Below are 22,884 nucleotides of genomic sequence, written 5' to 3' on the forward strand. Positions count from 1 at the left end.
GAAAATATTTCAAAACTACAAATGGCGTTCTGGGCTTGATTTTCATGTTTATCCACTACAGAAACTGCTGTACCTTTACTGTATTTGTTTTCACGTGACACGTGTTAAGGCCCGCTCATAATACAATTTTATTGGTTAAAAAGTTTCCTGTTTTGTACAATCTCTTCAGTGATTGCTCCCTGGGAACGTCAATCAAAAACTCGTCATGCGATGCAGTCTAACTGTCTAAGTCGTAACACAACCACACAGCGGTGGTGCTGCTATGGTTGTTTATGACTGCCGACTCGCTGCAGAGGTTTGGTTATTTAGACACATCGAAGAAAATATTTGTTTTAGCGGATGGTGCCGAATGGTATTTGTAATCCTCGTTTTGGTAGGGGACATAATTAGCATCGTGTGACACGCCGAGACACGCGGCTAACTTTTAAGTGTTTAAGGCGTAGAGGGAATTTGAACTTCTTCGACCGCGAGTGAAAATACTCCGCCTGCAACCAGCATGCAAAAGCGGCCTGTGTACACGGATTTTTCTTAAATATATTAATTTTGATTGTTTTACTTCCTTATGCGAAGGGCATCACAGCTTTATACGGAGCTACTTCCCTTTTCGCCTCTGATCGCGATGGTGGAACAATCTGTCCTACTGTATCCGTCTAAAGTCAGCTATGCTAGCAAGCTAGTCGTGCTAGGTAGGTGTTAGCTACCAGCGCACAGTACAGTACTGTGGTTAGCCAGCTGCGTACATTCACACATCGACAACTTCATCGCGGTATCGCAATTAGATTTGCGGGATAAACGTCTATATTTTATAGGCATTTAAGCTAAACAGTGTTAAAGAAAGTCCACGGCTGTTTTTTCATCGTACTTGTTTGTTCCCAGAGGCTATGTCGAGTTGTACTTTGGCTATTTTGCTTTGCTTGTTGAAGATCGTCCCCATAAAACAGCAAGGCATAGATAAGATGCAGCCTCCTCCGACATGCAATGTCGGATCACGCTGAGTAACGTCGCAGGTTTTTGACAGGTGGCGAGCGTCAAGTTGTGCAGGTTGCTCCACATTTTTTTGCGGATGCGAACGCTCCAGGGGCGGAAACACTGAGGAGAAAACCTTGTTTTTGCAAATCTGACGAGGAGCGCCACGGCGGATTGTCCTCGGGCTTTCGCATCAAAATGTCGGCCATCTCTGCAGCCGAGAAAGTGGACGGATTTACGAGAAAGTCGGTGAGGAAGGCCCAAAAACAGAGAAAATCTCCCAGCTCGTCTCAGTACAGGACTCAGATCGCCCCGGTGGAGCTTTCACCGCTGCCTCAGCTCAAAGGTAAGAGGATGATGAGGAGGATGGAGGTCTTGTGGGTGTTTAAAATAGGCCATCCCTGTGACACATGCTATGCCCACTTGCCCGGAATCACACATTGATCACACTTCCACCCTCTATATTCAACCAAGTGTGTAGAACTGAACGTGAACTTTGAAGTAAGTTTGCATAAACACTGATACAAGATGGCAAGCCTTCTAAAAGAAGACAAGGGCCACCTGTTGCTTTGGCTTTGTCAGTTCTAGCTATGTCAAGCAGTGTTTCCTGATATTTATTGAGCCAAGGCACATATTTTACATTAGGAAAATGCACAAGGCACACCTTTCCAATGAAAAATAGGAATTAGGTTTGGTTAATTGTACCTCTTGCCATGAAGTGGAAGAGCATTTAGTTTTTGTGCCTGCTGTTATTTCACTGGAATAGATCACCGGTGAATGCATTCTTTTTTTGTAGTAAATAATTCCCTTCATACAATTGGAATTGGATAATGTCAAGTCAGGTCACTTCAATGCAGCTCTGTATTTGCTAAAACTGCTCTCTGAAGCCACCTTGCCATTGATGGGTGAGGAATTGTTTTCCTATTTGACATTTCAGTTTTTTGTTTTGTGTATTATAAATCTATCCCTCCATTTTCTGTACCGTTTTTGAATTACATGTCTGTCCGGATCAAATGCTCATGCAGTGCTCATGGCTCGCGGGTTGTTGGTGTGCCAACATGCTCTAAGGGCACTTTCGTGTATGACGGTGAGCAAGTAACAAATGAAAAGTGACAGTATGGGTTGGTCAGCGGCGCATAAAGTGTAACGTTGATGGTGCTGTTGGGTTGGATATTTTGTCGGGTTTAAAATCGTACATCTATAATGTTGCCACTTGTTTATTGTTACATGCACAGCTATGTTACTATTGTAACGGCAGGTTTTGGGTCCTGAATGATGGACTGTGAAGATGCTTCAGGCCTCTTGCGGTTGGGGTATGTAGAGCTCCCCGTTGTGTGATAGACACCTAAAACATGAGTCACTCAGAGACCATCGTTGCCGTGACAACCTAGAGCCTCGAGAGCAGACCAGGAAAAAGGTTTCTATTCAAAATACAGCCTTCGTAATTTAGCTTAATATTATTTTTGTTTTTGCCAAACTTGCACCAGAATGTATTGATTAATATGATGAAATGCAGAACCTAGCACACTGGACGACAGTTCTACGAGTTGGAATGGGTTATCAGCATATTTCATCTAGGTGTCCTCTGTAGTTGATATACATTCCATAGTAAGTCTAGCGTATTACATATTCTGTGCGCTTTAATCAGTTACTACACTTTTGTTTTCCTCTAATCCTAATTAAGGCAGCTGACGTTTGAGCTTGACTTCTTCACTGTTTCGTTATAGTAGCAATATAAAGTGGGGCTTTTGAACAATACTTAAATGTCAAGGACGAGGCACACATCTACCCAGAAGAACTTGGTTTTCATCTTCTTTGTAGCTCCAGGCTCCCCAAAAACAAGTGCCTGCAGTTTGAAAGGAGCGGTGTCAAACTGCCCTCATGAGGCTGTTGGGATTATGTGAAGCCAGATCACGATGTGTTAAGCTCTATCAGTTAAGACTGTCACAGGAATGTGTTTGAGACCTAGCTTGCCAGGGTTCTTTCTTAATTATACTAATCTTGAAGTCGTGTGCACACGGAAGCAAATCACAGCGAGACTGTGCTGCCGCCCTGTCATCCGGTGCGATTTATGCAATGTTAGAATTGTTTAGTATTGCTTTTGATAATTCTATCATTGGAAACGTGGGCATCTACCCTCCCATTCAACGACTCCTGCTTTTTGAGTGACACTTTAACCTGCTTTAAACAGCGACTGTAGCAGCATGCTTTCAATGTGTACACTGTACACGTGAGGAAGATTATTTTAGCAACTGCTACAACTGCAAACATTCCATCAAATCGCTACAGCAATTCTTTGATGACCATTGGTGGGTTTCGCGTAGCTTTCAAAAGACATCGGTGCTGAATAAAAAAAAATTGAAAAACCTGTACATTTGTATCGCTTGTGAAAATATAAATTTGACCAAGATTTCTGCTCAACCCTAAAATGACCCAAGCATTGTTGGAAAGCCTTAAAACATGCCACGAAATAGAATGTTATGTCACTGTCATTGCCATCTTGGTGCAAGACAAAAAAGTGTTTGTTCAGAGGTCACCAGACCAGCATGCTCACTTTGTTTTTGTTGTCACTCTGCTCGGTTAATTCTATGAAATGTTGATAGATACCAACAGGGCGGGCATTAATGTCAAGGAGTTTTTACACGGGGGACTTAAGTTTCTTTAAATATGATATAAATATCTTTGTTGTGGTCAATAATGTTTCCACCATCATGTTGACTACTTAGTCCATGTTCACTGTACAAACTAGTGTTCCAAACACGACTCAGAATGCAAATGAAATTACTTCTAAATCCAACTGTAAAACTACTCACCCTTTGAAAACAACTGACAGGAGGAGAATCGAAAAGTATTTTCAGGTTGTATATTGATAGTGATGGAAATAATTAACTTTTTTTTTTTTCTTTCTACATGTCTCCGTGTTGTAACAACAGCCACCGTGCTACAAATGGACCATCCGGGTATTGAATATCTGTTTCCCATGAGAGTTGACCTCTGCTGCAAGAGGTTACTGAAATACTGGATGCTAAAATGGAAAATTGTTGCATAACCCAGCTGCATTAGCTCTTGCAGTACTTCTGCTAATATGCGACATGTTTCAGTAATACAGGGATGAGAATTTTCCGCGGATCCGTGGATTTCTGTTTTTTTTTCCCGTCTAAAGTATTTTCGTGAATCGTGTAAATCCGTTGAGAAAACTATTTTTTTATATATGGGGGGGGTGTGGAGTGGCCGGCTAGCTAGCCGGGCAACGTTAGCCTCGGTGACTCTCGCGGGCATTCCACCGCCCGCCGCGACAGTGTATGTCCCCCCCCCCCCCCCCCCCGCCCCCCGCTACTTTTCCGTGCTTTTTCACATTTGCCATTCTCATCCCTGGTAATGAAGTCACAGGTGTCAATTAAACTAGATGTCTTGAAACATTTGATAAATTGCACATATCCACCCAATAGTAGTACAGTATCTAGGGACATTACTCAAACAAAATAACTCATAATATGGCAAGAATATCAGATTGCAATATTTAATCATAATAAATTATTCTTATTGTCTTTTGGATCCATTTTATGTGCACTATTCTCCGTTTAAATCTACAACAGTGAATTGTGGCCATAAAGAAACAATGCAGTTTATCTCACCATCAGACCGCTTTGTGGCCGTTGTTTTCTCATGAATAGTTCCGTCTTTCGCTTCACACGTTCTGACTTGTATACAAAACATGCCGAGTCATGAAAAGAAGAGCGAAGAGTTCAGTTGCCCATTATTGAACCAGGCGTGCACACATTAGGTCAAAAGTATCCTGATAAAGAACATGAATCTCATTATATCGTCTATTAAGACATTGCATATAGTGTATCTTTTACATAGGCATAGCTTGCCCTTATGATATCATGTAGGTGCGTGTCTTTGTGTTTTCAATGGCACTTGTGCAACTTGGGGATGTGCAAGCAAATGCTTTGGAAACATCAAGCAGGCTGCCAAACGTGCTTTGTTTGTGTGACTACATCATTTTAGATTCAGGGTTAAATATGGCTAGTTTTTGGGGTGTAAAAGAAATTAGTTTTCGTTCTGATGCATCAAGGCGAAAATAGTATCACATTGTTGGGGGTAAAATAATTTGACTCAAGTCTATAAAGAGACACAAAGGCACAACTTCAAGCATGGATTTCAAACTCAAGTGGGGTATGTCTAATCTAAATTTGACCGTTGCTTGTGTTAATTGTTTGTAGAAAAACAGTAGGCTAAATCTTTCATCTCATGAGTAACCATAATATTGAATAATGTCAAATAATAATGCAGAATATTTGTGAAAGGTTAACTTGGGCATAAGGTTACAAAGGGAATGTTCATCTTGCACAATTTCCAGTTTAGAATTATTTATGATCATTGATAATCATATGTATAAATATTTAATGCCGCTCTCAAATGTTAACAGTTCTGCTATGCTAATTTTTTTTTGTGGTTATACATTTCTGATTTGTAGCAAAAGCACATTTATGTCACCTCACCTTTTCTAATGCCCTCACAGTTACATAAGTGCTTCGTCGCATGTCAAGACCATCCGCTGATGGGTTTTTTTTCCCCCCCTAAACAGGGCTCTGACTGTTTTGTGATCTGAAACACTGAGTCCATGATTATGCTACTACTTCATACATAATATTAGTTTGATTCTGGTTGTATGATAAGACATTTTGCCTTATGCATATATAGCTGCAGTCTGAGTGTTGGCGTGGAAACCCAACTATTTCTCAAGGCACGCCCCAACCACAATGGCATCACACTTTCGGGTGCCGAACGGGAGAATGGCAACATTTACAAGGCACATTTAAGCAACTCCATACGTAGTTTTAAGATGCTCAGCGAAGCGTGTTGAACTCATCTTAGAGATTTTGACCTTGCACAAAGTGACTGAAGTCAGAGTGATGCTACTCTCAGTAGGATGCTGTCCTGTGGCCACTGTGATTATCTACGCTGTGCCCAAATATAACATCAGCATGCAGTGTGCCTGTCTGGGTGGCCTCCAAATGCTGTTAATAGCTTGGCTGGGTTGGGCAGCTTTAATAACCATGGACGGAATCGCAGTTTAATCCATAAAAGGCTTTGCAGTCAAAGCTGGGAATGACTAGACTGCCTCTTTGTGACTCATTATCTTCAGAAGTATGAACAACATGTATTCCTTCAACATGTATTCCTTCATTTAGTGATTTGATATTGGTGGGGGCGAGCACTCTCTCCATTTTCCCTTGTGTGATTTCAGACGCTCCCTCCACTGAGCAGCAGGAACTTTTCACCCAGAAACTCCAGCAGTGCTGCATGCTCTTTGACTTCCTGGACTCTGTGACGGACCTGAAGAGCAAGGAGATCAAGAGGGCCACACTGAATGAGTTGGTAGACTATGTGTCCACCAACAGAGGAGTGCTTGTTGAATCTGCATACCCTGAGATCACCACGATGGTCAGTATAGCTTGCAGAAGGCGAGTCACGATGCACTGCCTGCTAAATAACCCTAACCTGAAAAAACATGAAGCACAATTTGCTGCCACTACATGAGCAAATTGTGTCATTTGGGAGATCACCGTAATTTCCATACTATAAGCCGCACCGGACTATAAGCCGCACCAGCTAAAATTCGGGGATATTTTAGTTTTTTTCTTACATAAGCTGCACCGGACTATAAGCCGCACGTGCACACGAGTTTTTTACAAAGAAAGACAGTATACAGAAAGCCTTTTTAAAGTTTGAATAACATACGTTAACATGTCTTTCTAAAAATTGCCTGTGACGCAGCAGTAGTACCGCAGCAACACGGAAGTGTGCACGCGAGTTATTAACAAAGAAAGACTGGACACAGAAAGCTTTTTTAAAGTTTTAATAACATACCTTAACTTTTCTTTCCAAACACTGCCTGTGACGCGGCAGTAATATCGCAGCAACACGGAAGTAACACAGCACAAATAGGGTTTGATTAAATAAAACATACCGGTAAAAGTCACTGAGACGCGGCGGTAACACAGCAGCAACACGGTAGCACAGCACTAACAGGGCTGGTTAAAGTAAAAGTTAAAAAAAGAGATTCATCGTCTTCATCTTCCTCCTGTGCACTGAAACCATCGAAGTCTTCCTCAGTGTCCGATTGGAATAGCGTTAGATATCCTTCGCCTCACACTTTCTCAGTCTCTCTTTCGTCGTCGCTTTTATGCATTTCTTCGAGTGTGATGAGGGTCCGTTCATGCTAATCTCATTCATGCACGAAGCGCTAAATTACATTAAACTAGCGAGCGACACGTATAGCTCCAGAGTAGACGGGACCACGAAATAAAGAAAAGGGTGCCGCAACACAATGTCATCAACATCAACTGCCTTTAGCTTAAAAGCGGCATCATATGCATTTCTTTTGTCCCCCATAATGACGGTTTGTGTATAAAAGCTTCTTTTCAGTAATGTCCGTCTTGATTATGTTCTGCGTGATGCGCGAAATGTACAAAACACAAACTAGCACGTCTTCTTCAGCGCATTATCTCTTCTTCGTCTGTCTCGCTCTTGCTTCCTGCTAGAGCGCCCCCTGGAGGCCGTAAAAATCCATAAATACACCGCACCGCCATTTAAGCCTCAGGGTTCAAAGTAACCTGAATAAAATGCATTAAAAGTTCACATTCATTACAACTTGTTTTTGGTGAGCAAAATGTCAGAAGAATTGAATTTAAATGCTGATTGATTGGGTTTTAATACAATGTAGATGGTCCAAACAGCACCACTGCTTTGTGTAATCTCTGAGTCACATGGCAGACTAAGAGAGAGGGTTTAGAGCACAGGTGTCAAACTCAAGGCCCGGAGGCCAGATACGGCCCGCCACATCATTCTATGTGGCCCGCGAAGACAAGTTGTGCATCAAATTCGTGTGTCATTACTAGAATTGCAAATTGTCTTCACTTTTAATATCTTTTTTTAAAAATATTTGACCAGTTTTTACTCGTCTGATTTGAAAACCAGTTATTTGTCAGTTTGTTTTGTAGCTTTTACTGTATAATATGAGGTGCTCATACATTTATTTGGGTTGACAGTCATAATGGCCCTCCGAAAGAAGGTATGACTACAATGCGGCCCGCGAAAGAAATGAGTTTGACACCCCTGGTTTAGAGCCCTTTGACGCAGGTCACCTAGCGTGCATTCCTACTAAAGCTCATAATAGTCACAAGCAAAACAGCCAGAATAAGCAGCAGTCATAGTAGTGTTTCAAAATATTATTTTTGTTGTTTTTTTCTTCAAGATACCGCACAACAGTGGTCCACAGCCTTTTTACGAGTGTATAAGTGATCAAGTCATCACAAAAATCACGAAAAAAATCTGATATAAGCCGCACCTGACTATAAGCCGCAGGGTTCAAAATTTTGGAAAAAAGTCACGGTTTATAGTTCGGAAATTATGGTATTTGTGTTTTTTTTTTTTTTTTTTTTTTTTTTTAGTATCTACTATAGAGTTGAGGTTTGTATGTATTAGCAGCCATTAGGTGTCGATCTTCTCCCCATGCTGTGGGAAACATCGCATGCACTCTAGGGGATTACAAAATGGAGGCTGATCATGTGTCTACTGTCTAGACAGGTTTTGTCATGTCAGCTGTATATGGGATATACTTTGTTACTATTGTGCCATGTCCATTCTACCTGAAATGCTGGAAGGGTTTGTGTTTAAACAGGTTTGTTTATATTATCATGTTCAACCCAAGAGGAGCTTAAGACCACCCCCTCATTTCAATAATATGTTCTTGTTTATTGGAGTGTGAACACTGGCCAAATAAAAAATAAATAAAAGTGAAAATAAAAACTTAATAAAAACTGTTTAAAAATAATTGAAACTTGTATTTAAAAACATATATACTACATAGAAATAAAAACAACAAAAATGTATAATACAAGTAAATTAGATACAAAAAATAAAATATCTAAAATTTAAAAATAAATGTGGAATAAATGCAAAAATATAAATGATAAAAATATCACTTTATATAATGTATTTTTAAATTATATATTGTTTTGATTTCTTTTATTTTCACTTTTATTTGTTTTTGATTTTTGTCAATTTTGGGCCCCCATAAATGACTGCCAGTTAGCTCACAGAAATTATGATAAAAAAAAGAAAGCTTTCAGTGTTAAGTCGACTTTTGACATTTTAGTTCCTATGTATATGTTTAATTAACAGCATCAATCCTCTCCACAGATCAGCACAAACATATTCCGTACACTTGCTCCAAGCGACAACCCAGATTTTGACCCGGAGGAGGATGAACCCACTTTAGAAGCTTCATGGCCACATATCCAAGTAAGGATATGATTTTCTTGCTTCTCTTTACCTCCATAGAGCTGCATCCCGCTGGGAGGGGCCTGTGCTGAGATGTTTTGGAATTCCCTAAAATACATTTTGATGCAAAGCGTGTTTTATCGCTGCACTGACAATGTCGCAAATGCCACTAGCAGAAATCAATCAAGAGAGTGAACTATTTTTTTTAATTGAATCTTTCAGCTTGTCTACGAGTTTCTTCTGCGTTTCCTCGAGAATCCGGATTTCCAGCCCAGTATTGCAAAACGCTACATTGATCAGAAATTTGTACTTCAGGTAAGCAATTTTTCAGCAATTACTTTTGAAAAAAATATCACATGTCCACTATTTCATAATTAAGGTCTTGATAAAATTGTTGGTCAAGTATGTAAGTAAGAACATGCAAAGAATTTGTCTCCGCGATTATGTGTCATCTGCACTGTAGTTAGTGTACAGGAGTCCATCACGCTACAGTTCCGCAGGAACCAAAGGGCCTGGAATGTTGGCTTGGCTGCATCAGAGGTGCCGGGACTGATTTTCCATGATGAGAGCGTGTCGTGGGGAGCTTTAAATAGCTGCCTGTTGTTTTGCTATTTAGGATGAGATGAGAGGGCTGCGGTTGGGAGCAAATTGACAGGCTGGATGGATGGAGGTTTGGGTGGCAAGTGTGACGTGGGAAAAGAAATACATCAGTCCCGGCAGCTTGGTCAATTTAAGTCCTCCTATATGCAGACGTTTAAAGTCGCTGCAGTAAAAATTGCACCTTTTCTGTAAAGTCATATGCTAAAATGGTCATTGTGCATTTGAATAGTACGGAAAGCTTTGGCGTCGTAATAATGGTTCATTATGTGCAAGTATTCATACCTAAATGCTTTAATCAAGTCTCTTGCCACTCACGTGGTCACTCACATTCCTTGGTCAAGAAATTTGACTCGATATTATAAAATAAAAAAAAAAAAAAAAAAAACACAATGTTTTGATGAAATTCCAATGAATTAGTATGACTGCAAATTGTGCAAACGAGCTTGCATGCACAGTGAAAATTTTCTAAAGAACGTGCAGGCTTAAATATACCGTATTTTCTGGACTAAAGGTTGCTCCGGAATATAGGTCGCATTAGCCATAAAATGCACAATAACGTGAAAAAAACATATATAAGTCGCTCCGGAGTATAAGTCGCATTTTGGGGGGCAATTTATTCAACAAAATCCCACATCAAAAACAGTCATGAACGAGCAACAACAGGCTAAACGATAGCAACAAGAGGCTAAACGATGACAAACACAAATGAGGAGCTGAGAACAGGCCTGACGTAACATATAGAGTGATTTAGGACAACTATTACATAAATAACATGCTTATAAAACCATCGGTGTCACTCCAATTCATTAAATCCATTGATCGTTCGATACGATAGCAACAGGCTAAACGATAGGTATGCTAACGTGACAAGCACAAACAAAGAGCTCAGAATGGGCCTGACGTAACATATAAAGTTATTATTAAAGAAAACGATTACATGAATAACACGTTTTTAAAATCATCGGTGTCACTCCAATTCATTAAATCCATCGATCATTCTTTGTCAACAATGGGTGCGCGCGGCTGAGGCCGCTTGCACTTAAAAATATTCCACAGGCTCATATAACGATAGATAAACTATATTTCAAATAACTATAATATAAGCAATTCAAATAACTTTAATATAAGCAATATTATTATCAAACCATCCGTGCACTTTAAATCCATTAAATCCATCGATCAAATTCCTCGTCCTTTGTCAACATCGCCGCGCGTGCGCCCTGACGTCAGCCTCGTCTTTATTCCACAGATCTAGTATATAACTATATTGTAGCGTTAACAAAGTACAAGGATAGACGTAGGTTTGGTAAACGGCTCTTTATTAAACAAAACAAACTTGCAAGCGTGTGGCGGCATGGACTTCCAGACACGAGAGCTCCATGGCATAGGACCGGGCATGCGTAATGGCCATGTCTGAGCCCCATGCACCGTTCGCGGACAGCCACTCGGCCGAGCGCCGGCCCTCGACTCAGTAGAGTAGGACTGGGCGTGCGTAAAAGCCATAATAGTTTTTCAAACCTTCTATGTCACTCCAAATCCTTAATTCCTTCAAACTCTTTGTCCTCCGTGTCACTTAGAAATGATCACCGCTAATGATGCCGGTAGTCCTTACGTGGGTCCTTTATGTAAACAACCGCCGCGCCGTGCCACTGACGTCACTTGAAATAGTAATCCTTTGGTACATCACGGTTCTCCAAACTTTCTTTCTGCTGCTCGATTACTGTTTTCAGCTGCACATTTTACAACTTGAAGTTTGTAACCTGCAAAATATGAGTTTCTTTTTGCTGCCATTTTTCTTAAGCCCACCCCGTTGATGAGTCACGGCCAACGGTGAAATTCAGAGCGCCCTCATCCAGTTTCGTCTGAAAATATAATTTTTTTCAGATGTAGTTTTTTGTTTTGTTTATTTGGTTGTTTTATCAAAGTCTGCTTTATTGTCGATTTTTTTTTTTTTTTCATATACTAAGACACACAAAGAGATTGAAATTACGTTCCCACTATCCCTCGGTGAGATAGTACACATATGCATACAAGCAACACAAAAAAACCCAAGAAGGCACAAACAATGAATAAATAAGTGTTGAATTAAATAATAATAATAAATATAAGAGGAGCAAAAATGGAGCAAGTGTACATACAGCAGACAGTGGACTTGGATATGGTGCTTTAAAGTGTTAATTGCTTTATTTGATGTTTTCTCTATTTTTTATGTTTTGAATATGTTCAAGATAAAGATATAAAAGCATGTGAAGTGATCAACTATACTAAAAATAACATGGGAAGTGGTCAACTACACTTGTAAGTAAGTGATGTCTTAATGATCAAGTAAAAATTTGTGAAAAAAAAAACATATATAAGTCGCTCCTGAGTATAAGTCGCCCCCCCACCCAAACTGAAAAAAAAAACGCGACTTATAGTCCGGAAATTACGGTATCCTATCACCCGTACCACAGAGGTGCTGGTGACAAGCTAACTCGAAGATTGGTGCCATCCGATGCTGAACCCAGAATTTCCTTTTGAACTCTATACCTCGTAATGATGACTCATCGCATGTAATGCTGCAAATAGATGTGACACGGCGGGTGCATCCATTGCATTTGTTTTACAGTCTGCACATACTTCCTCTTTTATCATATGTGGTGCTCGTACAAGTCCTACACAAATTAGTGTGAGTCATAATGTTACCTTTCTCCAATGAAATAACTTTCATTATTAGTTCATTGCCAAGTGAGTTTGTTTGACAGTCCTTAACTATATCATAACAAAACCTGAATAAGTACTCTGACTTTCATGGAATTTTTTCCTCTCTGTTGTCTTAGCTTCTAGAACTGTTTGACAGCGAGGATCCAAGAGAGAGGGACTTCCTGAAGACCATCCTGCATCGGATTTATGGAAAGTTCCTCGGGTTACGAGCCTTCATCAGGAAGCAGATCAACAACATCTTCTTGCGGTGAGTTAAACATATTTTGTGTTTCTATTACTGATGATCGTGTCCTTTGGAGAATTGAGAAAAAATCTAAATGCCACCAAATCTAACCTAATTGGACTTTATGTGTGGGAAAAAAAGGAGGTTCATGATTAACTCATGCCCACGTCGGTCATAAGTACAAAGTGCAGATGGAGGCGTCAAACATTGCCGACAACGTGTGCATTCTTTACAGCCCCCGTTGCTGCGTGACAATGGGATTTAGATGATTCAAACAGGGGACCCTTAATGTCGTTTCCAAAAGGCAAGGGTGCCAAAATGGATGCGCCCACTTGGACCATCTGCTATGCCAGATAAAAATAGTGCTATCGTCGTCAGGCGTTGTATGTACATACCAAAAGTGTGTGGTGAGCACAGGAGATATATCACATATTTGTCGCTCAGCATAATGCAAGTGGTTGTATTTATCCCATTGACATTTTACTTGTTGTGTTTGTAGGTTTATCTATGAGACTGAACATTTCAATGGAGTTGCTGAGCTCTTAGAAATTCTAGGAAGGTGAGTGTATGGTCACACAATTAACTTTCAAGTTCTTAAAACATCTCTAGACTGCAATATTTTTAGTCTATTTTGATTTGAACTCGACTTCTGGTTATGTAATTGCTTTTAGTGAAGGGATATATAATGATGACTGCGTTTCTTGTGTGCAGTATCATCAATGGGTTTGCACTGCCTTTGAAAGCAGAACACAAACAGTTCCTGATGAAGGTGCTCATCCCATTACACACAGCAAAGGGACTGGCTCTCTTTCATGCTCAGGTAAGAATGTTTTTACAACGCCCTCTAGTGGTTATGCTATAGTGTGGCTTTGATTCATAATCACAATAACCCTAGAAAAAAGAATCATTTTGAGCACAGTCATTGATGCTGGTTTATCCTTGTCATGGGATATCAATTATCTTGTCTTTCAGCTGGCATACTGTGTGGTCCAGTTCCTGGAAAAGGATCCAACACTAACTGAACCGGTAAAATAAATAAATAAAAGAAATAAACATTCCTCCCACTCCGCACACCATCCGAGGGTGCTAAAATTAGTCATGCAGCAGAGAATTCTGCCGTTGGTGCTAAAAACCACCTACTCAACTGAGCTAAAGATACATTTTGCACATTGAAGGAGTCCCCAATGAATTCTTGTGTTATATTTAGGTTATCCGAGGCTTGCTGAAGTTTTGGCCCAAGACCTGCAGCCAGAAAGAGGTACATTTATAAAAAGCCACGCGCATCAACCGCAGCTGGTTTTCTTATGGCTTCATGTTTGTTGCGTCTCAACAGGTGATGTTCCTGGGTGAGATTGAGGAGATCTTGGATGTCATTGAGCCTACGCAGTTCAAGAAAATCCAGGAGCCATTGTTTAAGCAGATTGCCAGATGTGTGGCCAATCCACATTTTCAAGTAAATTATGATTTTGCTAATTACAAATGTATGTTGTCACATTTGTTTTAGTCTGTTCATTTCTCATTTTTATGTTTAGTTTTAGTATTGGGGTGAAGAAAGAGATGTAGTCAAGCCCTTTTGTTTACCACCAAAATGGCTCTCAGTCACCTGTATGGAAACTTGAAACCATTGCAGATTCTTTTCTCTCCATCCCAACAGGTAGCAGAGCGAGCGCTGTACTTCTGGAATAATGAGTACATTCTCAGCCTCATCGAGGAGAACATCGACAAGGTTCTCCCCATCATGTTCTGTAGCCTGTACAGAATTTCCAAAGAGCACTGGAATCCGTACGTACTTTTCACATTAAGGTGCCAAAGAAGACAACTCCAGTTGACACTTTTTACGAGCTGTCATCTCATTTGAAAACCAAGACACAAAATCTGCATTTGTCTACATGTGATTGTTGTTCTTTCAATTATAATGGCAACTAAGTATTAGAAACAGACACCTATTGATTCATCTGTACCAGTTTTCCTGTTGTTGTTATTGACACAGACTCCACATTGTACATTTTAGGACTATCGTAGCTCTGGTCTACAATGTGCTGAAGACACTGATGGAGATGAACTGTACACTCTTTGATGAGTTGACCTCCTCCTATAAATCAGACCGGCAAAGGTGAGTTCAAATCACTAATCATCAATGTCGTTGTTTTCCGCGCATCATGTATTAGGGAGACAATTATTTTAGTTTTACCTATAAACTGTCATCATTCATTTCAAATAGCTGGATAACGAACATGAAATGCTTATTGTTCTGGTTTGACCACGTTCAGGGAAAAGAAGAAGGAGCAGGAGCGCGACGAGCTGTGGAAGAAGCTGGATGAGCTGAGGCTCAGCAACAGTACACTAGAACAGAACAACAGCCACAAGCTCCTAAGTGTTCAGAACAACAACAAGAATAGCAATAATAAAAACCAAGATAGCCAGTGAGAAGTTTTGTCTTTAAAGGACTGACTTCATCTCCCGGTTTGTCGGGAAAGGATGAACAAAGATGGGGAGGGGGGGTGGGATGGGGGTGAAAGACACCTCAGCAATTTTAGAAAATATTGAGTGACTTTGAACGCCTCAAGGAAAAAGATTTGATATTACCGGCACTATATCGTTGATTTGTCTGCTCTCATTGTATTCCGTGTACACGTCGGCGGGGGGAGAGAAAAAAATGACTTGAATTCAGCAACTCAAGATTGTTTCTGCCACAAGACTCAGATTGTTTCTGCCACCAGCTGAATCTCTCAACAAAGATGTCTATTTTGTACTGTCGTCGCTGCCAACACTTGTGTGCTGCTGGCCTTGGGGGTGCAGTTAATAGGCAGACGGGACCACGCCCACTGGGAGACTTGCTGAAATGTACACAAAACAACCTCTAATGATAGAGGTGGAACAATCATTATAAACATACCAATTGATTGTGTCTATGTCTGGATCTTGCAGGGGTGTTTGGAGTTGAATATTGTTCTTCACAGTTAGTTTTACATTTCAGGTAAAAAAATTTTTTTATCTGGGCGAAACCATGGGAGCAGCACAGCAGCTTTTATTCCGAGTATTTACACTGAAGTGTTGACACAGGGCTTTCAATTTCCACTTTTTAGCCTGGATTAGTGTTAGGAGGTGAATTGATAATTGCGTGATCATGTTGGGGGATACTGTGACGCTGCTGTCATGTCTTTCAGTATATAAATAGACAAATATATACTGCAAATAGCTGTTAGCTTAGTGTAAAGCCTGGAAACCAATACAAAATTTACAGTGCATCCATTTTTTTCAGAACCAAATTAAAAAAACAGTCTTTGCCCAAAAATGTTTTTGTTATAAATCACATTTTCCTGTTTCCAGTCTTTATGCAAAGATATTAAGCATAGGATGTATTTCTGTCATGACTAACGACACAGGCAGGGAAGCAAAGTATTTTTTTCAATTACTTTGAGTTATTTCTGTAGAAAACAAATATGTAGAGGAGAAAATAAGGCATACAGTACTATATTTTTCCAAAATTTATTTTTTTGGCAGTCCATTTTACAAATGGACTAAGCTGGGTTGCCAGGTAGGCTTGGTGATTGTGCAGTATATTAGCTGAATGGTTATATTTTTATTAGGGATGCACCGATACCACTTTTCCAGGCTGCATCAAGTACATTTGTGTCTTGGAGACAAGCTGGAGAAATTTTGTCTTTGTGTGACAGCAGCCTCCGTCACAGCTTGACTAGAATTCAAAATCCATTTTTCAGAGCATAATTTGCAGTTGGCTGTAATGTTATCATCTGTGTTTACCTTAAAGTATTTCCGCACCACTGACATGACTCCACCAGCTGATGAAGTGGTATTGGTTTTGTAATATCAGAGCCTTAAGAGTACAAGTAATGATATATGGAATCGGCACCAATTCTGGTATTGGTATCAGTGCTTCCCTAATTTGTATGCTAGCTTGGAGGTGATTTAAAAAACAATGCCACTCTATTTAAAGGGGACCTATATGACGTTGTTGGTTCAGTTATAAATGTTTCAAAGTGTTAATGTAAATGTACAGTAACATAACATACAGGTTCTACCTGTGAGATGAACGTTTTTATTCTACTGTCACGTCCAGATGATGATGATAGTTTGTCGTGTGGTTGACAACTTTAGTAGTGAAATGTAAAGTGTCTTTCTGACCACCTCCCCTTTGGCAAGCTTAGGGAAGGCCTTAAAGATACTCTCCCGACCCCATAAACCACCTTGTTTCATATATATTAAGATTCAATTCACTGCTGGAATTGTTCAAACTTCACTGTCGTGTTGTCATTGCGCATAAACGACAACTGGTCATGAAATACACATTTTCCAGTTTTCCTCGCGTCAAGATGTTCATGAAGTAGTGAAACAAGAAAATAAACACTTGGTTGTTTTGAGAAGGAAATTTTACTACCTGTTCTTCCTGATTCTCTTATCTCTATAAGGAAACTTTTTTCCATGTAGGTATTAGGAATGGGTGGTCTTCAACTGTCATTTTTAACTTCAAATATTTTTGTTTGGTTTCTCTGCTGCCTTTCTGGCGGTACAGCATTCCAACATCTATGATGTTTAAATCTACTCATTTGCGCTGGAAACGGGTGGAACCTGTTTTGTAATCTCAGATTTTTCTGAGATTTCCCTCATGAAATAAAGTCCACTATCTTTCTATTCCAAGCATAGAACACGCTTGTCTTTTTACTCCCACCAGTTGTAGTACACCATAGTGGTCACAAGACAGCGACATTATTCCTACTATGCTGTGCTCAATTTGGCACACTGTTCTGTTAAATGCCATCCTCGAAATACAAATTTATTCTTTAAACTTGTATTCTGGCGTTTGATTTGTACAATTGGTTTATGCATGATATACGTGCGTGTGTGCAAATTAGTGGAGTGTATTCAGTCACATTATGGGAAACATTTTTCATTGATGTGTACTACATATCAAGTATGGTAACATGAATTCCAAATGTCCAGCTATACAGCAGCCACTTGCACTCGTATCTCATTAGATTGTAGCTTTGTTGCCAATTGGGTACCCGATGAAGTGTCCTGACGGTACTTGCTGATTATCTCACGGATTTCTTCTCCCTGCACTCTTTTTGCCTTGACGTGCGGTTGCCCTGGCGACAAGTCCTGCGCCATGGAGGAAATAATGTGCATGCATGTGATATTATATATATATATATATATATATATATATATATATATATATGGGGTTTGCTCTTTCTCTATTTTTTCATGTAGCGACAGGAGATGTTGGAGCAGAGATGTCCGTTAATTCCACTTTGGATAACAGGACTAACACTTTATTCACCTCCAAGTTGAGCGCCGCTGCTGACATATGTGTGGGACTTGCCATCCTCGCAGTAGGTACGTGCACCGTGGTCTTTTTTTCTTTCTCTTTTTTTCGTTTTTTTTTTATTATGGAAAATGGATGGATATTTGTATGTTTTACATTAAAACGCTACAAAAACGTGAACACCTCTAAAACATTATTTAAAGTTACATTTTAATCAAATTCTTACAATTTTTGGAATTGGATATTTTGAATAGCTTTTTTAAAAGTAAGGTAATTTAAAACGTGAATTAGGTGACAGTGCATCGTGATTTTTTAAAATCGTCATACCCTTAAAACCCAATATAAAATGTAATGATGAAAAGCATGTTGCTTTTCTCAAAAAGTGAGATAAGCAAATCAATACAATTGCAATAGAAATCATTTTAAGTAGTCAATATCTTAAACTACAATGAAAAGATATGGGGTGCAATCAGAAATACCTGAATGTATGTTAATCACTAGTCAGTGTCAATTCATAAAGTATTGTTATTAGAACGTAATTACTTTGACCACTCCAAACTGTTATTGGCTCCAGCACGAACATGAATGAATAATTACTGATTTAGCACAGTAGAGAAGTGTTATTTTTTGGGGATGGAGAGCTTCATGCAAGCGATGCAATTTATAGTTAAGTTCATCTTCATCAATATTAGCAACCGTTCCTTTAATCAGGAAACCTAAGTTAAAATGGCTTCCATGCTGGAAATTATAATAATATACAGTGTATAAATGTATAAAATCATGATAGTCATGGAAGATGGACAGATGTATGGCATATTGCCAATATTTTAAAAAAAAAAAAAAAAAAAAAGAATCAGTGATTGTCATCTGTTTCTGGTTACGCCAGTGTTGCTCTCAGTTCTGGGTAACGGCATTGTTCTGGTGATCTGCTACCGCCGCCGGAAGAAGATGGTGGGTTCTGAACTGCTGTGCGTCAACCTGGCCGTGGTGGACTTCCTGTGCTGCATCTGCTTCTACCCGCTCTCCATTGTGTCATCCTTCCACCATGCGTGGCTGGGTGAATATGTCACGTGCATCTATTACGGCCTGGGCTGCTACATCTTTGGCCTGTGTGGCATGTTCACCATCGCCGCCATCAGCATTATACGCTATCTTAAAACATGCTACAGCTTGGTTTACGGTGAGTACTGTCTCGATTTGACTGAATAAAATCGCATGACCATACGTTTTGAAGTGGAAATCAAAATGTACATGGAGCTGGTGATTTAACAACAGCACCAATTAAAGTGTTTCTTTCTTCAGCTGCGTGGTTGGAGAACACCAACATTAGGCTGGTGTGCTGTGTCATCTGGCTGGTGGCCACAGTGTGGTCCAGCTTCCCTCTCTTTGGCTGGGGCGAGTATGTCCCAGAGCCCTACGGATTGTCCTGCACCATCGCCTGGCGGGGCTATCACACCTCGGCCAAGGACGCCTTCTATGTCATCTGCTCTTTTGCGTGCTTTACGTTGATTCCTGTCTTGGTCATTGTGATGTCCCATTGCCAGATCTTGTACAAGATATCTCGCTTCTCCTACTCACTGTCGGCGCGAGGCATCCACAACAGCCTGCGGCGTGCTGAGAAACGACTCTCCATGGTGAGCTGTGAATGTTGTGTGTGCTGTTTTCTCTGTTCTTCACTTAGACTCACTCCTCTCTATGTACTGCATCATTTCCAATGTAATTTTCTTTTATCTATCCATTTTCCCCCCAGATGTTTTTCTGCATCAGTCTCGGCTTTGTCATCGCCTGGGCACCGTACACCATCGTGTCCTTCCTCTTCATATTCCACAAGGAGAACCAGTACATGGCTCCTGAGGGCTTTGTTTTCCCCGCCCTCTTTGCCAAAAGTTCCCATATCTACAACCCGTTTATTTACTTCTACTTCAACAAAACCTTCCAGAAGGAGCTCCAGTCCTTCCTGGTCTATTTCTGGCCGAAATTGGGAGGCAATCGGGTTGGAGCCCAAGTCACTTTGAGCCACTCGGGTCCTGACCCCATCTATATCCAGCTCCAGGAGCGAGGCGACATCCGTAGGGCCTTTGCTTTATCGAGGGATCACACACAAAGCAAAAGCGCTAAAAGTAACAGCAGTAAGAACGCCCATGCAAAACTGGTGAACACCTGCTGGGGCTCAACGCCAAAGAACACTGCCAATCCCTTGAAAAAGAAAAGTGTCAATTCTTTGGCTGCCTCTGTGACCTCCGTTTAAAAAACGTTTAGACCCAAAGATACGAAGAGTCCCATAATTGCTGCTTTACAATCAGATAGAAGCAGACGGTGAATTGATTCCTTCAGCTTTCAGATTTAACCCTCTAAAAGCAAGGCGCTTTGTGCGATAAAAGAGATTCTGGCAGGTTATGTAAGGGTTATTTTATAAAAAAAAAAAAAAACTAAAAAAAAAAAACATGATTATCCCCAGTAGGACCAGTTTTTATGGATTCATGCTATTCTACCCGTCTGGTTGCATTATATTAAGACTTTTCACGCCCCCCCCACCCCCTCTTGCAGAGAGAAACACAATGTGACATTAATTTTTGTTTTGCAGAGGACACCACTTCATTGAACTACAAAACTAAATAATAATAAACATTGTTAAATATTGCTGGACATTATGAAACTTTACTGGTCCTGAATTATGTGTCTACACATTTGTACTTCATGTGTTACAGTTGCTCCTTGTGGCCCCCCAAATGAAAATTGTAAGTAAATGTAAAAAAACAGAAAAACCTTACAAGAGTGATCAGGTTTATGTTTGTATTGTAACGTGTATATTCACTAAGTCTTGAGTGTGAAAAATTAGTGTTGACTACCTTCAGGAACATCAGGCATATCACTCAATAAAACAGCATTTAAATGTCTGCAACATTGGCTACATTAGCTGTTATTGACGTTTACTGTGTTGTTCAACACGCTACACACTACTGGCTAGGCTGTATTTTCTTTCAGGTTGGTGGTTTAAAGAAAATATCCAAAAGTCTACCTGACTCTCCAGCATTCCACCTTTGCTAAAACCTATACTAAATACTGTGATGTTCTTGTGTTGTGCATATGCTGATATTTACATGTTGTACCGCCCACTGTACAGTCTGTTATTATTTTTATATTATCTTAAATGGAAATATATTCATTTATTTAATTCTCTATTTGTATGTTGTTCAATTCTTTAATTCTGTAATCCGAGAGAGATGGTGTCTCTCATCAACATACAAATCCAGCAAATAAGATGTATGCATATCTTATTTGTGGGCTGTCACGAGTTGTGAAAAGTAATTTCACAGTGGATTACTCTCTTTTGCACCTGCAAAGGCTGCAATCACGAGAAATGTGGAAGCGAAGTACCAACGTAAGCATTTCCCCACTGACAAAGTGTGCACTATAGGTGATTACACATTACACCTCCTAATCAGCAAAACAATAATTTCTAGCTCATTTTACCTTTAGTTGATTCCCTCGACTATGATTATATTGCCCTTTCTAAGGATGGATGGACCCCTTGTTGGCGTTTCATGAGGCCCACACGGCGAGCTCATTATGTAAGGAAGCTGCACCAATGGAGGATAAAGAGAAGGTGGGATGGATGTGATGGGGTGGTGGTGAGATCAGACTGGCACCATAGGACCAGGTCAAGCCCAGCCCCCCACTGCCCTCATTTTTTGTGCCAGCTGGGCCTACATTGTTAGTCATGACCCTCATTAGCACCAGTCAGGGGGAGTTTAGCAAATTGCTCATTTGTAAAAGCGCCATCAAACTGAACACATCGTCTTTTCCTTTCCACTCGCAGGGTGTCGAGACCACAAAGCACACCGGGAGGAAGTTCGCCAGAAAGTGCCAGCATGGACTCTTTGTATAGCGGAGGCATTGCAATGAGGAGAAGAAGCTACGATGAAACTGCGGCCTCGCTGCGTCCTGTGAGTACTCCTCTGACGCCGACGCTCAGAGTTCATGTTCAAATTATTCTATTTAACATCATTTTGTTATTACAGATGAACATTTGTCATCAATGAGGATTTTGAGTATTCAGTAATTAGCATTCGTGACTTCAGTATTTCTGTTTTTGTTTTCTTACAGCATTTCCGCAATATGGCTCAGCGGTGTCGCTCTGCTCCGTCATTGGTTTTGGGGAAGGCTTTGGGCATGCCGTGGTCTCCAATCAGGTCAGAAGATCAATATCAAAGAGCCAAATCTACTATCACATCATCATGATCATCATGATCATATATATATATATATATATATATATATATATATGTATATGTGTGTATATATATATATATATATATATATATATATATATATATATATATATATATATATATGTATGTGTGTATATATATATGTATGTGTGTATATATATATGTATGTGTGTATATATATATATATGTGTATATATACATATATATGTGTGTATATATATATATGTGTGTATATATACATATATATGTGTGTATATATATATATATGTGTATATATATATATATATGTGTGTGTGTGTGTATATATATATATATATATATATATGTGTATATATATGTGTATATATATATGTACTTATGGATCTTGGATGTTTCATCTTGGATAGTGGCTCTCACGCTCGCTAGTCCTCGGCCTCCTTCTTTACGGCTAGTGTACAGTCTCAGGGTGCTGGACTTGGGATGGAACCCTCCATGCATGGTTAGGAGCTTCCGGAGCCCTAAGTACATCAGGGATAAGGCCCCAACGGATCACGTGCTCAGTGAATGTCTCAGACAATGGGCATCAAAGGAAGATGAGGTGC

At 40.0% G+C, this 22,884-nt stretch overlaps 2 protein-coding genes across 3 annotated transcripts in view; both read left to right on the forward strand.

Annotated features, from left to right (window-relative positions):
* Positions 1-204: 204 nt before the first annotated feature.
* Positions 205-17,443, forward strand: ppp2r5a (protein phosphatase 2, regulatory subunit B', alpha isoform). 2 transcript variants are annotated; one of them, XM_088361164.1, is made up of 13 exons: positions 205-1,312; positions 6,221-6,417; positions 9,178-9,279; positions 9,481-9,573; positions 12,678-12,808; positions 13,284-13,343; positions 13,496-13,604; positions 13,757-13,810; positions 13,992-14,042; positions 14,118-14,237; positions 14,439-14,566; positions 14,796-14,897; positions 15,055-17,443. In XM_088361164.1, exons 1-13 carry the CDS (start codon positions 1,165-1,167, stop codon positions 15,209-15,211), a joined length of 1,452 nt encoding a protein of 483 aa, XP_088217290.1. In that variant the 5' UTR covers positions 205-1,164; the 3' UTR covers positions 15,212-17,443. The 2 variants fall into 2 exon arrangements, with proteins under 2 accessions (XP_088217290.1, XP_088217291.1); XM_088361165.1 differs by lacking the exon at positions 205-1,312 and adding an exon at positions 4,304-5,145.
* A 577-nt stretch (positions 17,444-18,020) lies between these two features.
* LOC148382032 (uncharacterized) overlaps positions 18,021-22,884 on the forward strand; it is a 21,885-nt gene continuing 17,021 nt past the window's right edge. The window contains exons 1-6 of the mRNA XM_088362671.1: positions 18,021-18,142; positions 18,958-19,251; positions 19,374-19,705; positions 19,822-20,316; positions 21,866-22,018; positions 22,179-22,264. Of these exons, the coding sequence (XP_088218797.1) occupies positions 18,040-18,142; positions 18,958-19,251; positions 19,374-19,705; positions 19,822-20,316; positions 21,866-22,018; positions 22,179-22,264 (1,463 nt within the window). The 5' untranslated portion in view covers positions 18,021-18,039. The remainder of the gene's footprint in view (positions 18,143-18,957; positions 19,252-19,373; positions 19,706-19,821; positions 20,317-21,865; positions 22,019-22,178; positions 22,265-22,884) is intronic.

Source organism: Syngnathus floridae, chromosome 19 (assembly GCF_059516105.1).
Source record: "Syngnathus floridae isolate MCC-2025c chromosome 19, RoL_Sflo_1.0, whole genome shotgun sequence".
Classification (NCBI taxonomy): Eukaryota; Metazoa; Chordata; class Actinopteri; order Syngnathiformes; family Syngnathidae; genus Syngnathus; species Syngnathus floridae.